This window comes from Garra rufa, chromosome 15 (genome assembly GCF_049309525.1).
Source record: "Garra rufa chromosome 15, GarRuf1.0, whole genome shotgun sequence".
In the NCBI taxonomy this organism is placed as follows: domain Eukaryota; kingdom Metazoa; phylum Chordata; class Actinopteri; order Cypriniformes; family Cyprinidae; genus Garra; species Garra rufa.
In genome coordinates, this window is record NC_133375.1 from 25,793,864 (window position 1) to 25,813,334 (window position 19,471).

General features: G+C 36.4%; 1 protein-coding gene across 1 annotated transcript in view; it reads left to right on the forward strand.

Annotated features, from left to right (window-relative positions):
• Window positions 1–16,270, forward strand: part of nol4la (nucleolar protein 4-like a) — a 53,446-nt gene extending 37,176 nt beyond the window's left edge. The window contains exons 5-11 of the mRNA XM_073819396.1: window positions 1,987–2,140; window positions 7,513–7,814; window positions 7,923–8,108; window positions 9,659–9,847; window positions 11,485–11,604; window positions 11,732–11,921; window positions 12,199–16,270. Of these exons, the coding sequence (XP_073675497.1) occupies window positions 1,987–2,140; window positions 7,513–7,814; window positions 7,923–8,108; window positions 9,659–9,847; window positions 11,485–11,604; window positions 11,732–11,921; window positions 12,199–12,419 (1,362 nt within the window). The 3' untranslated portion in view covers window positions 12,420–16,270. The remainder of the gene's footprint in view (window positions 1–1,986; window positions 2,141–7,512; window positions 7,815–7,922; window positions 8,109–9,658; window positions 9,848–11,484; window positions 11,605–11,731; window positions 11,922–12,198) is intronic.
• The last annotated feature ends 3,201 nt before the right edge of the window (window positions 16,271–19,471 follow it).

A 19,471-nucleotide genomic window follows, 5' to 3' on the forward strand; every position in this document is an offset into this window, starting at 1 on the left:
GTTGGGGAGGGGAGGCGATGAAGAAAGCGTTGATGCTAACTTTACCAGAAGCTCTAGAAGCTGTTGTAAATCACAGTGAACTTTCTCACAGCTTCATCGTCATGACAACGGCGGAGGTAGAGAGGTGTGTTCACGCCTGTAGCGTAGGTGAAGGCAAGGGTCACGACGTGATTCGCTGTGCCTTCAGCCTGCTAAACATGGCCTAGTGCTTATTATGACACACACTTACACACACACTGTCAGTGTGTGCAGATAATGGAGATCATATTTTTAAAAAATGTATCGCGAAGAAATGTTTAAATGTTTGGTCTTTGATGATAATTAAACATTTTAACACACTCCTGACAAAATATGCTATAAAAGATATCAGGAATGCACTAACAATATTTTGAGAAGAAAGATCATCTGGAAAGACAGCTGAATACTGGTAATATTAACTGCTTTTCTTTTAGCTTTTATATTTTGAACTTGAACTAAGTAGCTTGAATCAGAATCAGTGTGTTATAATGCAATATATTAGTTAAAAATAGCCTGTGCTGCAGTATACACTTTATGTACTTTAATATTGATTTCCCGTGTTATTTTCTATTAATAAATACTTTTATGTTTGACATGTTACATAAGATACACTACCAGTCAACAGTTTTTGAACAGTAGGATTTTTTGATTAATAAAAAATCCAAAGATCAGTATTTATCTGACATAAACATTTTTATAACATTACCATTCAAAAGTATCTTTTTTTTGGTAAGGAAATTGTAGAAATTATTACTTTTATTTAGCAAAGATGCTTTAAATTGATCAAAAGTGATGATAAAGCATTTATAATGTTACAAAAGATTTCTATTTTAGCAGTTTTTCTAAACATTTTATATTCATCAAAGAACCTAAAAAAATCTACTATTCAACATAATAATAATAATAATAATAATAAAAATTGAGCATAAAATTATAATATTACAATTAATTCTGAAGGATCATGTGACTGGAGTAATGATGCTAAAAATTCAGCTTTGTAATCACTGGAATAAATTACATTTTAAAACAATTCAAATATTTTAAAATGTTACTGCTTTCATCAAATAAATGCATGCTTGGTGTGCAGAAGAGACTTCTTTAAAATGTAAAATAACCTTGCTGTTCAAAAACATTTGACTTTTGGCTTATCAATTTTTAGTTATTATTTATGTGCTTTTGCTTTTAGTGTTTTTTATATTTCTTTATAACTTTGAACATTTATTTCAGTTTTAAGTTTTAGTAATTGTAATACTTTGACTTGAACTTAGTTCAGTTACTTTTCGTTTTTCATCTAATATTTATATTTAACTTTTAAAAAAGCATTGTTTAAATTACCGTTTTTTCTTTTTTCTTTATTTTTTTGACAGTTTTAGTTGTAGTTAACAATAACAAACACTAGAAAATGAACTGTGCTGTGAAAGCATACATTAGTGGATTTTACACAGCTTCAAACCCATTATTCTTGAAGAAAACAATACTGTACATCTCTCATGCTCTTCTTATGCTGTGTGTGCATCTTTTGGGTTTTGGCTCCTACAGGGTTAAAAATAGCTCCCCTCGTAGTCACTCATTATTTAAGAGTCTCCTCCTTCTGTCCCTTTCCATCCCTCTCTTCCCATCCTTCATCCCAGAATGGTGAGTTTTCTCAAGAAAGGACACACTGAAATGATAATAGACAAAAGAACAGTTTGTAAAGTGAGATGTTTTAAAGCAATTTTAGTTTACATCTTACATATGGTATAGCAGCATGGTTGAACCTAACAGGAAGTGCAGGAGAGAGAATGTTTATTTTGACACAGGTTTGAGTACTCTGGCTGTGTGGAGATGCTGTGGAGGAGATATGGGAGAATCTAGTGATGTCTAAGCGATAGTGGGGTGGGTGAGCTTCATTTTGTGCACAGAATATCCTGAGCTCTCTGACTTCCTCCTCCTCCCCCCTCTCTCTCTTTCTCTCTCACACACATACAGGATGAGAGTTCGGTGAGCAGTGAGGATTTGGACATGGCTGAGCCCGCGTGGGTCTCTACTGAGCGTGCTCCAGCCGCAAAGCCTAGCAGCCCCACCGCCCCATACACAGAGAGGATGCCTACACCCCCACAGCCCAGCATTAAAGAGGAAGAAGGTACGATGTCTCTCTCTCACTCACGCTGTGTGTTTATGTAGCTGTACATTTCATTGAAATAACAGCCACCTTTTACCGATGTTTGTCAGCATTTATCAGTGAAGACTTTGCGCTGGTGAGAGTCTGATAAGTGTCTTGTAAAGCTGATGTTGAAGAGGTGCCTGAAGGCCCATTATAGCCCTTTTCCCAGCACTCCAGCCTCTCTCGCTCTCTTCCATTACGCTCTGGACAGATGCCGGTTAAATGGATGTCTGGAGTATGTGGAGCCATGCCTACACAGCCTTATTTTTTTCATTTTGGTCTGTATGTGAAAATGTTGTGAAGTTCTATAATGTATGCCTTTCTCAATTGTCTAGGCTTCTGTGATATAGATAGATAGACAGACAGACAGACATATGGACATATAGATAGATAGACCAATAAACAGATGGACGGACGGACAGACAGACAGACAGACAGACAGACAGATAGATAGATAGGTTAACGGACACAGATCGTAAGATGGAAGATGGATGGACAGACAGATAGACAGATAGATAGACAGATAGATAGATAGATAGATAGATAGATAGATAGATAGATAGATAGATAGATAGATAGATAGATAGATAGATAGATAGATAGATAGATAGATAGATAGATAGATAGACAAACAGATTGATGGATGGATGGACAGACAGACAGATCAATAGATGGACGGACACAGATCGAAAGATGGACGGATGGACAAACAGGTGGATAGATAGATAGGTAGACGGAAGGATGGATGAACAGACGGATAGACTAAAATAGACAGACAAATAGATTGATAAACGGACAGGCGGACGGATAGACTTATAGATGGAAGGACAGATAGATAGAAGGATGGATGGACAGACGGACGGATGGACAGACGGACGGATGGATAGATTGAAATAGACAGTTAGACAAATAGATCGGTAGATGGAAGGACACAGTTTGATAGATAGATAGATAGATAGATAGATAGATAGATAGATAGATAGATAGATAGATAGATAGATAGATAGATAGATAGATAGATAGATAGATAGATAGACAAACAGATTGATAAACGGAAGGACAGATTGATAGACGGAAGGACGGACAGACGGATAGACAGATAAATAGATAGATAGATAGATAGATAGATAGATAGATAGATAGATAGATAGATAGATAGATAGATAGATAGATAGATAGATAGATAGATAGATAGATAGATAGATAGATAGATAGATAGATAGATAGATAGATATCTTCTTTATCAACAGTGTAATTGTTCATGTAACCATAACAAGTCTACAAATTCTAATCTATATTTATAGACAATATAAAAATCTTTGTAAATTAAATAATAATCTCTAATGCAGAATGTACACAATAATCTTTGGCCAAGGCTCCCATATTTGCAGATGAGGATAAACAACTGCAAGGTTTCTGGGTTGTTGACCCTGCCCCCTATTCTGAATTGAACACATTTCCTTCTTTTCACCAGCACTCGCTCCCTCTGTCTTGTCTCTAATTCAGCTGAGTGCAGGGGGGCTGGAGTGGGGTATGAATGGGGCAGGAGAGAAGAATATGAGGGCAGGGGGAGGGGGACATGGAGATGTTTTTTAAAATGGCTGCTGGGACAGTCAAGGGTCTTATTGGGTGGTAGAGAGGGAGGAAGCAGCAAGGGTCGCTGCTTTGTGGGCTAATCCTGTGTAATCTTGCTCCGAAGGGGCTGCAGGCAACAGCTCGGCCACACACACCGACGCGTGTCCGCTTACTCCATCAGAAGGAGAGAGAAAGTGACTAAAGGGACGTGCACATGCTCAGTGCACCTTACCCTTGACGGACAGCTTTAGAGGCCCCTCTGGGAATTATCCTAAAGGGATGAAAGTATTTTAGGAATGGTGGTCAGAGCTGTGATCACAAAGGTTACCCCTCTACTTGACATTGTAAGCTTTTCTGGTTTTAGCATGTTTGACTTATCGCTGTCTCATATACATGTTAATGAAACACACTTTTATCAGATATACACATTTAAAATCTGTAGGTTTCTGTTCTATGAAGAAAACTTTGGGACTATGAATTCAGACATATGCTTTTCACATGCAGTTGAGTTCAAAAGTTTACATCCCCCTTTTAAAATCTGCAAAATGGTAATTATTTTACCAAAATATGAAAAATCATACAAAAAGCATGTTATTGTTAATTTAGCACTGACCTGAATAAGATACTTCACATAAAAAATGTTTACATGTAGTCCATAAGAGAGAATAATAGTTGAATTTATATCCACTTATATCCATTTAGATCCACAGCTGTTTTTTTGTTTGTTTGTTTAGTAATAGTTGTTCATGAGTCCCTTGTTTGTCCTGAACAGTTAAACTGCCCACTGTTCTTCAGAAATATCTTTGAGGTCCCATAAATTATTTGGTTTTCCAGCATTTTTGTGTATTTGAACCCTTTCTAACAATGACTCCATGATTTTGAGATCCATCTTTTTACACTGAGGACAACTGAGGGACTTATATGCAACTATTACAGAAGGTTCAAACACTCACTGATACTCCAGAAGGAAAATTATTGCAGCTAAATTTTTTTGAAGAAGAAGTTACTTCAAATACAAAATGTTTTCACCCCCTCACTCTTAATGCATCGTTTTTCCTTCTGGAGCATCCAGAACAAAAATGTTGGAAAAGTAAAAAATTGTAGGACCTGAAGGATTTTTCCTTCAGTGGGCTGTTCAGGACTCATGAAAAAGTATCACTAAACAAACAAACAAACAAAAAAAACAAACAAAAAAAAAAACATAGGTGTGGATCATTCAGGTAAGAACCCAGTATTCAGAATCAAGGGGGTGTAAACTTTTGAACAGGGTCATTTTTTATAAATTAAACAATTATTTCCTCTTATAGACTATATGTAAACATATTTTATGTGAAATATTTTATTCAGGTCAGTAATAAATAAATAATAACATGCATTTTGTATAATCCCTCTTATTTTGGTAAAATAACTAACATTTTGCAGATTCTGAAAGGGGGATGTAAACTTTTGACCTCAACTGTATATAGTGGGAAAACCCTGTGATATGTCCCTTGCAAACTTCCTGTTTCAATAAGAAATGTCAACAGGTGAAATAAAAGTGTGTCAAGCACTGTCACAGGGTCTTTACACTAACATCTACTTATTTTCCTTATTAAATGAGTATTTGACCCTAAAAAACGGTTTTGCTGGAACAAACACATCCAGACTGTCTGGGACTAATTATTAATTTGATATAGCTTTTATTTCTGTCATCATCATGCGTGTTTACCCACAGAAACACTTTTGTAGGCTACCAGTACTGCCCTTGTTTACTCAAATCTGCTTAATTTTAATATCTGCACTGTCTGGTGTGGTTGTAATGGGATGTGTTTATGATGCACTGCCTGTGTTTTGCGAAATAATGAGGCTTTTCCGCCGTCCTGTACTCTATATAAATGTAACCATGCACTAATGGATCCCTCCCTTGACTCGTGGCAGACTAGCGTGCTGTTTAGAGCTGCACAGGGCAAGAGGATGATGATTTAACCCACACCCCACCATCAGAGAAGAGCTGTCCTTTTTGTTGTTTATGTCATTAGTTCCTGACATACTATACTGTTCTTGTATACCAATTTCTCTGTCCACAAAGTGTCTGTCAATGTTTTATTGAATAGCTAATAAATAGCCTAAAGTATGATAGCTACATTAGTGAAAGACCATATAGAAATAGTTCCTTTAAAGGAACATGTCGTTCCACCCGTAAGAGCTTTGTTCATCTTAAGAACACAAGTTAAGATATTTTTGATGAAATCCGAGAGCTTTCTGACCCTGCATAGACAGTAATAAAACAACCACGTTCAAGGAACATTACGTTAGTAAGGACATCAATAAAATAGTCCACGTGACATTAGTGGTTCATCCGTAATTTTAGGAAGCTACGAGTATCGACGCAGTATCAGTTGTGTTACTGTGTTACTATCTATGCAGGGTCAGAAAGCTTTCAGATTTCATCAAAAATATCTTAATTTGTGTTCCGAAGATGAACGAAAGTCTTATAGGTTTGGAACGACATGTGGGTGAGTAAATAATGACAGAATTTTCATTTTTGGGTGTTACAATTGCATAGTCAAAATTGTAGATTTTTTAGAGAATGTATGTTGAGTTAAAATTTTAATTCTAAATTATCTTTTTCTTGTTTTAAGCAATTTAGTTTATGCTTAAAAATGTATATGTGACCCTGGATTTTTGTAGCAATAACCAAAAATACATTGTATTGGTCAAAATGATCAATTTTTCTTTTCTTTTCCTTCTTCAAAAAACATTAGGATATTAAGTAAAGTTCATGAAGATATTTTGTAAATTTCCTACCACAAATATAACAAAACTTAATTTTTGATTTGTAATATGCATTGCTAAGAACTTCATTTGGACAACTTTAAAGACAAATTTCTCAGCATTTTGATTTTTTTTCACCCTCAGATTCCAGATTTTCAAATAGTTGTATCTTGTCCAAATATTGTCCTATCCTAGCAAACCATATGGAAAGGTCCATTCAATTGAAAGATTATTTATTCAGTTTTCAGATCAGATATAAATCTCTCTGTGGTCCAGGGTCACATGTATAAAAATGGCAGTGATGTAAGAAAACTGAACTTATTATTATTAAATGCTAGTTATTTGACATATATTGTTTCTCAAGTAAATTTACTCTGTTTAGGAATGCTAATAATAAATTAATACTTTTCTTCAGCAAGGATGCAAAGGGACAGTTAAGACTTTCTAATCTTACAAAACTTTTCTCTTTCAAATAAATGCTTTTCTTTTGAACTTTCTATTTATCAAAAAAATCCTGGTATCCATTTCCACAGTTTCCAGCACAAGTGTTATTTCAAATTGTTGTAGTATCACTGTATTTTTGATCAAATAAATCCAGCCTAAACGACTTTTTTCAAAAACATTTAGAAATCTTACCAACCCCAAACCACTAAATAAAATTGTACATATTTAGTAGATGCTCTACAGGGGTTCAGCATGTCACATCTATTTTCTAAAAGGATGGACGTAAAGGGGTTTCTGTCTTTTTCATTTTTCGCCCCTTCCCCTGTAAGCTGTTTTTTCAGAATACTTCCTCCTGTCTAGTCAGACACTTTGGCAAAACCCCATACCCATCTCCCTCCCCTCATCCCAGCCGTCTCTCTCTTCACCTCTGCCTCCTTCCACTGCTTTGACAGTTGACCCCAATGTTCACACAAAGACCCTCACACAACACATTCTCCTTCCTCCATTAGACTCACACTGACACACGTGTGACTTTACGAACACGCATTCAAACCTTTATTTCTGTATCTCTCTGTCAGATGATTCCTCTTCAGAGAATGGCAGCACAGCTAACGGTCTCCCTGCGCTGACTCCGCCTGGTGGTGCTGCCATGGCGACAGGAGGAGTTCCTGCATCTGAGGGGGTGGTTCCATACGGAGAGGTGAACGGTAATGGTGCCGCAGCGCCGCTGGACTTCAGCAACACTTCGTCGTCCTCTTCCTCACAGGAGGGACAGCAGCCTGTCAACCTAAGCGACAGACTGTTGCCCGGAGTGACGCTCGGATCCTACGCATCTGACCCCAACAGAAAATTCCCTGTCAAAACTGAGTATGGCAACAAGGTATGAGACATTTTCCATATGATTCTAAGAATGTAGTACTTATATAGTGAAATGTAAAGTATGTATGATGGAATTAGATTAGGTTGTGACATACTGTATGTTGTTCAGTCTCCTCAGTACAGCTCAGGAAGCTATGACTCTGTGAAGACGGAACTGAGCACGTGCGGGGAGGACATGACCCCTGGCCGCTCTCAGGTCATAGACGATGATGACGACGATCACGATGACCATGATGACAGTGACAAAATCAATGACGCTGAGGGTCTGGACCCTGAACGACTGAAAGCTTTTAATGTGAGACTGACTCCCTTAACTACTTTATCGCTCATATTTCATATGTGACCCTGGACCATAAAACCAATCATAAGGGTATTTTGTTAAATTGAAATTTATACATAAATAGATTTTCATTGATGTATGGTTTGTTAGGATATGACAGTATTTGGCACAGATACAACTATTTGAAAATCTGGAATCTGAGGGTGCAAAAAAAAAAATCAAAATATTGAGAAAATCACCTTAGCATTGCATATAACTAATCAAAAAAGTAATTAAGTTTTGACATTTATGGTAGAAAATTGACTAAATATCTTCATGGAACATGATCTTTACTTAATATCCTAATGATTTTTGGCATAAAAGAAAATGTATAATTTTGACCCATACAATGTAATTTTGGCTGTTGCTACAAATATACCTGTGCTACTTACGATTGGTTTTGTGGTCCAGGTTCACATATAAATTTGTCATTTTTACTATTCAGGTTTAAATGAGTTTTTCAACATTTCTAATTTTGGTTTAGTTTAAGTTTTTATTTAATATTTATATTTTATTATGTTTAAAATAGTCTTAGCTTTAGTCCCTCATCCAGACCAGCATGATTTATAAATAGTCAAATGTGGTGTCAGACTTTTGTACTCCACTATACTTACAAACATAATCAATGTAGATCACTAAAATGTAAATGTACAACATATATGACCCTCGACCACAAAACCGCAGTTTTCGAGTACATTTGTAGTAATAGCCAAAAATATTGTATGGGTCAAAATGATCAATTTTTCTAGTATGCCAAAAATCATTAGGGTATTAAGTAAAGATCATGTTCCATGAAGATATTTTGTAAATTTTTCCTACCGTAAATATATCAAAACTTAATTTCTGATTAGTAACATGCATTGCGAAGTGCTTCATTTGGACAACTTTAAAGGTGATTTTCTCAATACTTCGATTTTTTGCACCCTCAGATTCTAGATTTTCAAATAGTTGTATCTCAAGCCAAATATTGTCCTATCCTAACAAACCATACATCAATAGAAATCTTATTTATTCAGATGATGTATAAATCTTAATTTTAAAAAATTGACCCTTATGACTGGTTTTGTGGTCCTGGGTCACATATATATATATATATAATAAAAATCATCAGGTTTTACACAAACTTGTGGTATTCATGCAGCTTGACAAACCAAGTACAAACATGCTGAAATTCATATTGTTTTTTTAATATCCACCATTCCCCCAAATTGTTATGCTGGTAATATAAATTACAATGATTAAAAAGCCCATTTTAATAAAAATAGAAGCATCTAAGTGACCTTCTGAACCCTAACAATTATTTCCTCACATTGCTAAAGCAGAAGCTTCTCTTGTTACATTTCTCTCCCCCCTTAATGTTTACACCTTCCTGACAATGTTCCTTTTCTCATTGAATATGTTTTATTAGAACTTCAGATTAGTAATTACAAATACAATTTTCCTTTTCCAAATCATTTGTAGTTTCTATCTTTTATCCTTTTCTATCTCCTTTGTTGGACTGCTCTAATATTTCTTTACATTTTTAGATGTTTGTGAGGTTGTTTGTGGACGAGAACTTAGACCGGATGGTTCCGATCTCAAAGCAGCCCAAAGAGAAAATCCAGGCCATCATTGAGTCCTGCAGCCGCCAGTTCCCAGAGTTCCAAGAACGTTCTCGCAAACGTATCCGAACCTACCTCAAATCCTGTCGCCGCATGAAAAAGGGCGGCTTTGAGGTAGGGAATCACAAGCATTTGCACTGACAAACAAACATGCACATCTGCCATAATTATCTGTGCTATGACAATACCACAGAAATTCCAAAACGTTTAACATGAAATCAATCAATATCACACTATTGCCCTCTAGTGGCTGATTAGGTCACAGCAGTCAATTTTTAACCCTGGCACTTGAGGACCACAGCACGGAACATCAATATTTACCTAGCCTGGTTTAACTCAAAAACTCTATGACCTGAATGGTGCTAGATAAGAGAGTGCACTCACTGACACAGAACTGTCAGTGGTGTGGTGCCATTTCAAAAGACTCATGTTGTTCCAAACCCGTAAGACCTTCATATTCAGAACACAAAGTAAGATATTTCTGATGAAATCTGAGAGCTTTCTGACCCTGCATAGGCCACAGTGCAATGAAACAAAGGTCTTATGGGTTTGGAACGACATTAGGGTGAATAATTAATGACAGAATTTTCATTTTTGAGTGAACTATCTCTTTAATATGTCCTAATATATGGGGTAAATAGGCCCCAGTAATAGCTCTGAGAGGGTGTAGTGCTGTCCTGATTGAAAATCATGATTGTGAATCACTGCTCTGAATGAACAGGTTCAATGTTTTGCCAATCCATATCTTATTTTCCGCATTTCAATGGAATGAGGCATTTCTAGACACTACAGTGCTAAAAAAGTTACAGAAATCAAATGTTTTTTAAACTTTAATGTAAAACTTTAATGTATATGAGCAGTTGCAACTAGCTTCAAAAATGTAATTTTGCAGTGGAGCTATTACTCACTCTCATGTTGTTCCAAACTTGTAAGATCTTCATTCATCTTTGAAACACAAATTGAGATATTTCTGATGAAATCCCAGAGCTTTCTGACCATTTCTGTCCATGTGAAATCAGTGGTTCAATCGTAATGTTATGAAGCTACAAGAATACTTTTTGTGCACAAAGAAAACAAAAATAACGGTTTTATTCAACAATTTCTGTCTTGAATTTTGATGCGCTGACACATCTCTCCTAGTTCATTGTCTGTATATTCTAGTTTAAATAAGTAAGGATGAGCAAAAAAAAAAGTACTCTTTGTCAAAATCCTCAGACATATTTATGAAGACTTTTTCTGCTTCTTCACATGGTGAAGACTGAAACGGAAGAGAAAAAAATAGCTGAATAAGGTCATGATTTTTGTTTCCTTTGTGCACAAAAAGTATTCTTGTAGCTTCGTAAAATTGAGGTTGAACCATTGATGTCACATGGACTATTTGAACAATGTCCTTACTGCCTTTCTGGGCCTTGAACATGTCAGTTGCATTGCTGTCTATGCAGGATCAGAAAGCTCTCAGATTTAATCAAAAATATCTTGATTTGTATTCCAAAGATGAACAAAAGTCCTACAGGTTTGGAATGACTTAAGGGTAAGGGATTATTGGCAGAATTTAAATTTTTGGGTGAATAGAATATCCATTTGAATGTGTCCAGGTCCAGAGAAGAGCTAAAATATAACAGCTTTTCTCAGCCATCGGTAACAGTTGAACTAATAACGGGTTAAAAACACCATCCTACAAGATTAGAACATTGTCAGGAATTCATAAGGTGGTGACATTTACCTTTTTCTGCCCTCTCCGATGGTGTCAGACACGGCCCACACCCCCTCACCTCACCTCCGCCATGGCTGAGAACATTCTTGCAGCAGCATGTGAAAGCGAAACACGTAATGCTGCTAAGAGGATGCGCCTTGACATCTATCAGGCCCATGTGAGTACAGATCTTTAGATCTTTAATCAGATTGAGTTCATTCCAGAAAATGTTGTTTGATTTTTAGATTACTTAGTGAGATATCTGTGTCTTCCTTTGCCTTATTGCATGCATTTGTTCCACACAGGATGAGTCAGCTGCAGCAGACAAGCCTAACTCCAGAGATCCGGCTGCTTTGGCTCACTCAGGCTTCACACTGGCCGCCACGGCCTACTCCCAGGACCAACTCTACACCAATGGTGGACTTAATTACAGTTTCCGTGGATACGGGACCATTGGCAACAGCCTCCAAAACAATGGCACATCACAAACCAATGGTGGGTGGAATGCAGACATTCAACATAATTGTTTACTTAATTAACTTTCATTTGTTTATATTGAAAATAAAAAGCTTTATTAAGAAGTTGATATTTAATTAGAAAACTCTACTAATTACAAATTAGTGTATTAGTTTATATTATACTAATATCAAAAATTCATGTCAAGAATTATTAAATTTGACTGATATTACTATTGAAACTCTAGTCTTTTCTATACATCTACTAGATAATTTTTTTGTATAAATTATTTAAATGTCTCTTTCCTTTTTTTTAGGTCCCACTGATCTCAGTATGAAATCTTTGGCAACCAACAGCACTTCCTCCTCCAGTTCAAACAGTCATGGTCAGGGTGGAGGGGGCGGAGGGGCGTCCGCCCAGCTCAGCCCACCCGAGGTCACGGCTGTTCGGCAACTGATTGCGGGTTACCGTGAGTCTGCGGCCTTCCTGCTCCGCTCTGCTGATGAGCTTGAGAACCTCATACTGCAGCAGAACTGAGAACTGCACACAGGCTGGTGCTGCCCGTCTCTCTCTCATTAACACACATACACAAAAATGCACACTATGACAGGAAAGATACATGTAGCTATGTGCACTTACATATACACCTAAAGGCCATAGGCGGAGTTTGACTTCCCTTGGGGGGGATCAGAAGAATCTGTATCTGAAGCGCATGTACAGGGTAGAAAATTGAGAACATTTACCAGCTGTAATAACCTCAGGCTCACTGGCCATGAACCTGTATATATAAAGCATTTATTATCATCACATATTTTCAGTAAACAGCACAGGTCATTGTTTCACTCGCTGCACCATATATTGGCCAATTTCTATATAAAATGCTACCTCTCATACAGTTCACGGATAAAAGCCACGTATTGTGTTGCCATTACAAGTAAAGTTACCAGCCAAATTTGACTTGCCAAGTTGAATTCTTTTGGCTTATTCTATATAAAGTGCTTTACACAGACTTGTTAATGCATATAGAGGGAATAAATAGGCTTAAACAAAAATTACAGTCTCTAGAATCAATGTTTAAAGGATAGTTCATCCAAAAATTAAAATTACCCCATTATTTACTCACCCTCTTGCCATCCTAGGTGTATATCATTTTCTTCTTTCAGACGAAAGCAATTGCAGTTATATTAAAAAATTTCCTGGCTCTTCCAAGCTTTATAATGGCAGTGAATGGCTGTTGAGATTTTAAAGCCCATAAAAGTGCATCCATCCATCATAAAAAGTATTCCACATGGCTCTGGAGTGTTAATTAAGGCCTTCTGAAGGGTTTGTGTAAGAAAAATATCCATATTTGAAAATTTATAAACCATAATCTCTAGTTCCACTGTCATACATGTTCACAAGAGAGTGGCGTTCAAGCAGATGAAGTAGGATGAAGGCATATCGTAAGCTCCTCTGAGAATATACTAGTCTTTTAAAGCAAAAGAAAACCAGTCTCCTTTTGGATTATATTGAAATCCTCTGGCATTTTTCTTTACAAATCCTCGTTTTGTATTTCTAATTTGTGACTGGTGGTTTATTTTGCTCTGTTCACTGATCACGCTACACCTATGTCCTACTTCATCCGCTGGAAGGCCACTCTCTCGTGAACGTGTGTATGACAGTTAGCGGAAGCTAGAAATTATGGTTTATAATATTTTTTAATATGGATATTTTCTTACACAAACGCATAACTTCACATCTGAAGGCCTTTATTAACTCCCGTGTGGAGTACTTTTTATGATGGATGAATGCACTTTTGGGTCTCAACACCCTTTCACTGCCATTATAAAGCTTGGAAAGCCAAGACATTTTTTAATATAACTCTGATTGTATTTGTCTGAAAGAAGAAAGCCATATACACCTAGGATGGCGTGAGGGTGAGTAAATCATGGGGTAATTTACATTTTTGGGTGAACTATACTTTTAAGGCACTTGAAGTATGTTGACTCTAGTGCAGGGCAAAGAAATGATAACAATAGCAAAAATTATGACACAGGCCAACAAAAAGGGTTAACTTTTTAATATGTATTAATATAATTTATTAATATATTTTTTAATGTAATTTATTTTTCGATTTACACAAGCAAAGATAAAACCGTTTCAGCTCCAGACACTCAAGTCCCCCCAACACCCTTTCAAACTCTGCCTATGCTCTTTCTATAAACCTACCTATCACACATTGCTCATGACAGCTTTATGTCCATGATAGTGTCTTTATTAAATTTCCTTACCTTTGAGTCCTGTGAGGCTTAATCTATTCCGGAGGGCTGAGATGACTTGTTAAACGTTGTTTTATGATGAGATGATCAGAGAACACAAAGCAAGAGGTGTCTGTACTCACAGCAGCATTTTAAGTGTCTTGCACAGAGCACAATCACACAGTGAGAGCTATCAGTCCACCACAGAGAGTCCAGACCTTTGAGAAAAAAAAAAAAATCTGTAAATTTAAGAGTGATACCCAAAACATACACAAAATGATGTCATCTGCCACCTGAGGTTTACGCTATGGCACAAAACATTACTATCAAATTAGACACTTGTATGTCAGTGGCATCTTGAAAAGTTCCTTTAAGTTATTCTGTTACCATAGACATATCCATGCAGCAGCTTTGCTCCAGATTTAGCCATTTTAGATATAGAACAGATCCAAGAGACAAGGGTTTTTGTAAGATCTCTCTTCTTCTGTTCGATGCTAATGAGGTTTGGGGAGAAGGTGCAATGTAGATGATAATCGCTATAGTGTGTCAGTGTCTGAAAATGTATCATTTTCAATCATAAACACATTACCAGATGTCTTTTGTACATATATATATAAATTCCTCATTCATATAAGAATTTCACCTTAGCTTACACATGCACAATTTAAAAGAAACCGTGATTAGCGAGCGCAAAAAAAAAAAAAAGACGACGCTGAAATTCTATTGGCTGGGAATGTTGGACATTATGCAAATGAAGCTGTGCTGAGTGGAACGCTTCGAACCCTTTTCCTAACCTCCATCCTCAGCAGAACAATGCACTGTAGGAAAATGTCTCACAGGAACACGAGCGACATCGACCTCCCAGAAAGGAAGGACGTAGATGGACTTGTTCAAAAAAAAAAAGAAAAAAAAGAGAAAAAAAGGACAAGGACTGCATTTCCCATGCATCACAAACACATTCTGTTAAGTTGTGAATGCTGCTCTTTTTTTCTAACCTCATGACTGAGACACTTTCATCTTCACGGGGACCAATCGTAACAGAGGGACTTGACATCCTATTGGCACACATACTGTATATGCATAGTGAGTTTGAGAGAAAGGACCTAATATTAGCAGAAGGGAAACAATGGCGACATCATTTCCTTTCAGTCAGCAACGCCCGAGAGCTTGAGAGGCATTGATTGGTGGACTAAGGTAGCACTGACGATGCATTGCCCCTCAAACACCAGCCTCACTCTTCCTCCTGCCTGCATTTTCTCATGTTCACAAATGCCATCGTAAAAAAACTGTACTTAAAAAAAAGCAAAAGACAATCCTGAACAATTGTGACTTGATCCCTCGGAAAACGGCATAGCGTTGTGTGAGATCTCACTCTGACTCTCTAGCCTTTAGTGGAGTGATGACAATACAGGGCCTTCAAGTCTTGTAGCCATAGCTTGAACTGTGTCCTCACTCTGCAACATGATAATGCGGAACAGAGCATTTTTTCTCTGTTTAGCTGCAAACCTTCTGTTTTTAATTATCTAGATATATTTATTTCTGTCTTGCCATTCCAGTTGTGCTTTATTTGATTTTTGAATTTCTTTAAAAACTCTGGTTGTAGGACACTGACAGTCTGAAGGGAATCACTGTTGCGAGTCTCGACATTCCAGATGTAAAACGTGCATCTCAGATTGGTCTCCAAATGACTGAATACGACATCCAAATGACGCAACTTCTAAAGAGAAAAAAACTCTAAGTTGTCTCCAACGGCTTAGTTTTGATACGTGGCTCAAAGCTACCTCTTACCTCATTGAAACAGATTCACTGATGAACAGATGAAATGATATGTGCAGGATCATAGTTAATTTATATTCAGATGTTACACTTTATAAATTATTAAATTGGTTAACATAGTAGCACTTTACAATCCGCAAAGGAAAAATGTTTATGGGATGGAGCCTTAAAACCACCTAAATGATCCTAAATTATGAAATGCAGCTGATCATTCTCAAGCCATAATGTTCTGTCTTTATTTGCTCCTCATTGTAGTTACAGCTGAAGTCAAAAATTTACATACACCTTGCAGAATCTGCAAAATGTTAATTATTTTACCAAAATAACAGGGATCATACAAAATGCATGTTATTTTTTATTTAGTACTGACCTGAATGAGATATTTCACATAAAAGATAATAGAAAATAATAGCTTAATTTATCAAAATTACCACGCTCAAAAGTTTACACACACTTGATTCTTAATATTGTGTTGTTACCTGGATTATCCACAGCTTTTTTTTTAGTGATAGTTGTCCCTTGTTTGTCCTGTACAAGGAAACACAATGCATTAACAGCAGAGAGGGTGAAAACTTCTTGAAGATATAAGAAAAAATTTACACATTTTCATTCTGTTCAAAAGTTTTCACCCCCGGCTCATAATGCATCATGTTTCCTTCTGGAGCATCAGTGAGTGTTTGAACCTTCTGTAATAGTTGTATATGAGTCCCTTAGTTCTCAGTGTGAAAAGATAGATCTCAAAATCATACAGTCATCATTGGAATGGGTTCAAATACACAAATATTTTGTGGGACCTGAAGGATTTTTCTGAAGAACAGCAGGCAATTTAACTGGTAAGAACACGGTATTAAGAATCAAGTGTTTGTAAACTTTTGAAAAGGGTTATTTTTATAAATTCAACTATTATTTTCTCTATATGTAAACATCTTTTATGTCAAATATCTTATTTAGGTCAGTACTAAATAAAAAAATAACATGCATTTCGTATGATCCCTCTTATTTTGGTAAAATAAGTAACATTTTGCAGATTCTCCAAGGTGTATATTTAACTTTGACTTCAACTGTATTTGTTCCCTTACACCGTGCAGGAAAATGCGAGCCCGTCAAGCATTGGGCTTATTTAATTATACAGCGATTGCAAGAAAACAAGCATAAATATGTTGGTGTATTGAGAGTCCAGGCCATTGATCTTTGTTTGTTCCTTGTTTTGTACCTTTTTGTTCCTAAATGACATTAGAAGTGTAAGATTTTTAGAAAGCCGTCTGGACATCTGAGGTTTGTGAACACACGACACATGAAAAGAAAAAGGAAAAGGCAAGAAAAGAAAAGAAATGCTACAACGTTTTATTTTTTTAAACCGTGCAGCTAAACTCTGCAATCAAATGTGGTAACAACCATTGCCTGTGATATATTTTAATTTTGTGGTGCTTTGTAATATTATTATGATTATGGTATTTTATTTGTTTTTACTCCTGTACTTACTAGAAACTGTAAGGCTGAAGCTCAGTTTCTCTTTGTATACCAATGTGAAGCTTTGTATGATTTCTTTCTGGTTTTTTGACTCAGTGAAAGTGTGTGATGTTTACATGTACAGAATTTAAGATTTTCTTTTTTCGTTGTTGCTTTTTTTTTTGTTGTCGTTGGTTTTGTTTGTCCTAGTAAAGCCCCACCTATTGTCCTGTCGTGACCCCACAATGTGCTTTTTACTTTAAATCAAATCTGAACGGAGAAGAACGTGGACATGCAGAACTTAAACCACAGTAAAGGCCTTTGCACACTTTTGTGCATAAATCTCTGTAAATTTATTTTCTCAAGTTGTTGCTTTTTTCTTTTTTAAGAACATTGTGAATTGTAAGTTATTAGCTATGCTTCTGTTTTTTTTTTCAATTGTCAAACTTTAGTTACTTATCTGTGTAAGGGCCTTTAGACATGTGGTTGTCACTACTGATGGTAGATGCCGAAAACGAGAGAGAGAGGAGGGACTTATCATCAGCTCAAAGGGCACCACTAATTTTCTTCTCCACAAGCGTTGGAGTAAAATGCCCCCTTACAAGTAGTTCCCTTAGAGAAAAAGCAAAAGACAAAACTCTTGATGTCATGTCATTTTTTATTATTATTATTATTATTGGGAATATAGAATAGGGGCATTGTGTTTGGGACTGGGAAGATTTACCCAACTCATAAACCAACTGACCTGTGCTCTTTGACCTCAGTCAGAAGCCTCTCAGTGAGTCAAAAAGCCATTCCCCTTACACTGTTGTTATGTACGGGACACGCAAACCTCAGGAACCCTTTGGATCTGTGTTACTTTTTTTTTTTTAACCAGGTCTGTACGTCTTGGCTGACGAGTCCTCCCTCTCTTCTCCAATATCAACCCAATTATATTGGATTTGCTATGTATGTGTTTTGTTTGTTTTTATATATTTATTGTGATTTTAAAGTGAATCCAGTACATGTGGCTGAATATTTGAATTCTTTAGAAAAGTGTTGATAAACATAAATAAATATATAAATATATGTGAAGCGCCTAAAAGACGGAGAATATGGCAGGTAAAATTCATTTCTGTTTGTTTAATGTAAAAAAAAGAAAAGAAACACACAAAAAAATGAAAAAGCACAGGTGGGTGGATTTCCTGCCTTTTACATATCACTTTGCCGAGAGACTCATTCTAAGACATTTTAAAATTTTCGGTGTGGTGTCATCGCTGTGGTCAGAGAAAGCACCTGCAACCCGAGTTGCTCTTTCCTCCAGAGCTGTCTGAATAAAATCTGTGAACTGAAGTCACATCGCAGTCTGTCTTTCTTTTACTGACCTGAAGAGTGTGTTTTTGTGGCTTAGTCTGATGTTTTCCACTGAACTGTAAAAATTAAGATATTTTAAAGGAGTCATGACATGAGAAACCAAAGAGTCTTTGTACCATTAAAACATCCTGCAAGTTTCATAGCTTTAAACCTCCTCCTCATTTATTTAATCAACCTCCAAAAACGGCTTGTTTTGGATCTGATATCACATCTTTGTACAAATATCAGAAAGATCCCAGCGTAAGGAACAAATGCATTGTTTATTTTTAATGGCATCCCGGATCATGTCAGAGGAAATGTCCGAAGTGTTTTGCTTTGTAAACGAGGCACAGTGTCATGGAGAGCTCACAAAGAAACATTTGTTGAAAGATGAAGTGGTACTAGATCTGACTGCAACTGCAAACTGTAAGTAAATGATTTCATAATGCTTTTTCTGGAAATGACCGTTTTATTTTGACCATGTTGTCAAAACACTCAAATGCAATGGCGAGGGGGCACTGATACTGTTTCCTATGCAATGACGCTAGCCAATCATAATAGTGGCCAATTACTGAGAAGCCCTAGAGGTCACGCTCCTTAAAAACAGGTCATTTTAGAGAGAGGGTCAGAATGAGGGCTGAAAATAATGATTTTTCATGATTTTTCTTTAAAAAACTTTATTAAAGTTGTAAGTAAACCTCAAGGAACAAAATTAATTAAAAAAATCCATGTCATGCTCCCTTTAAGTACTATTTGAAGTTCCTCAGCTCACATCACCACAGTGGTGTTACCATT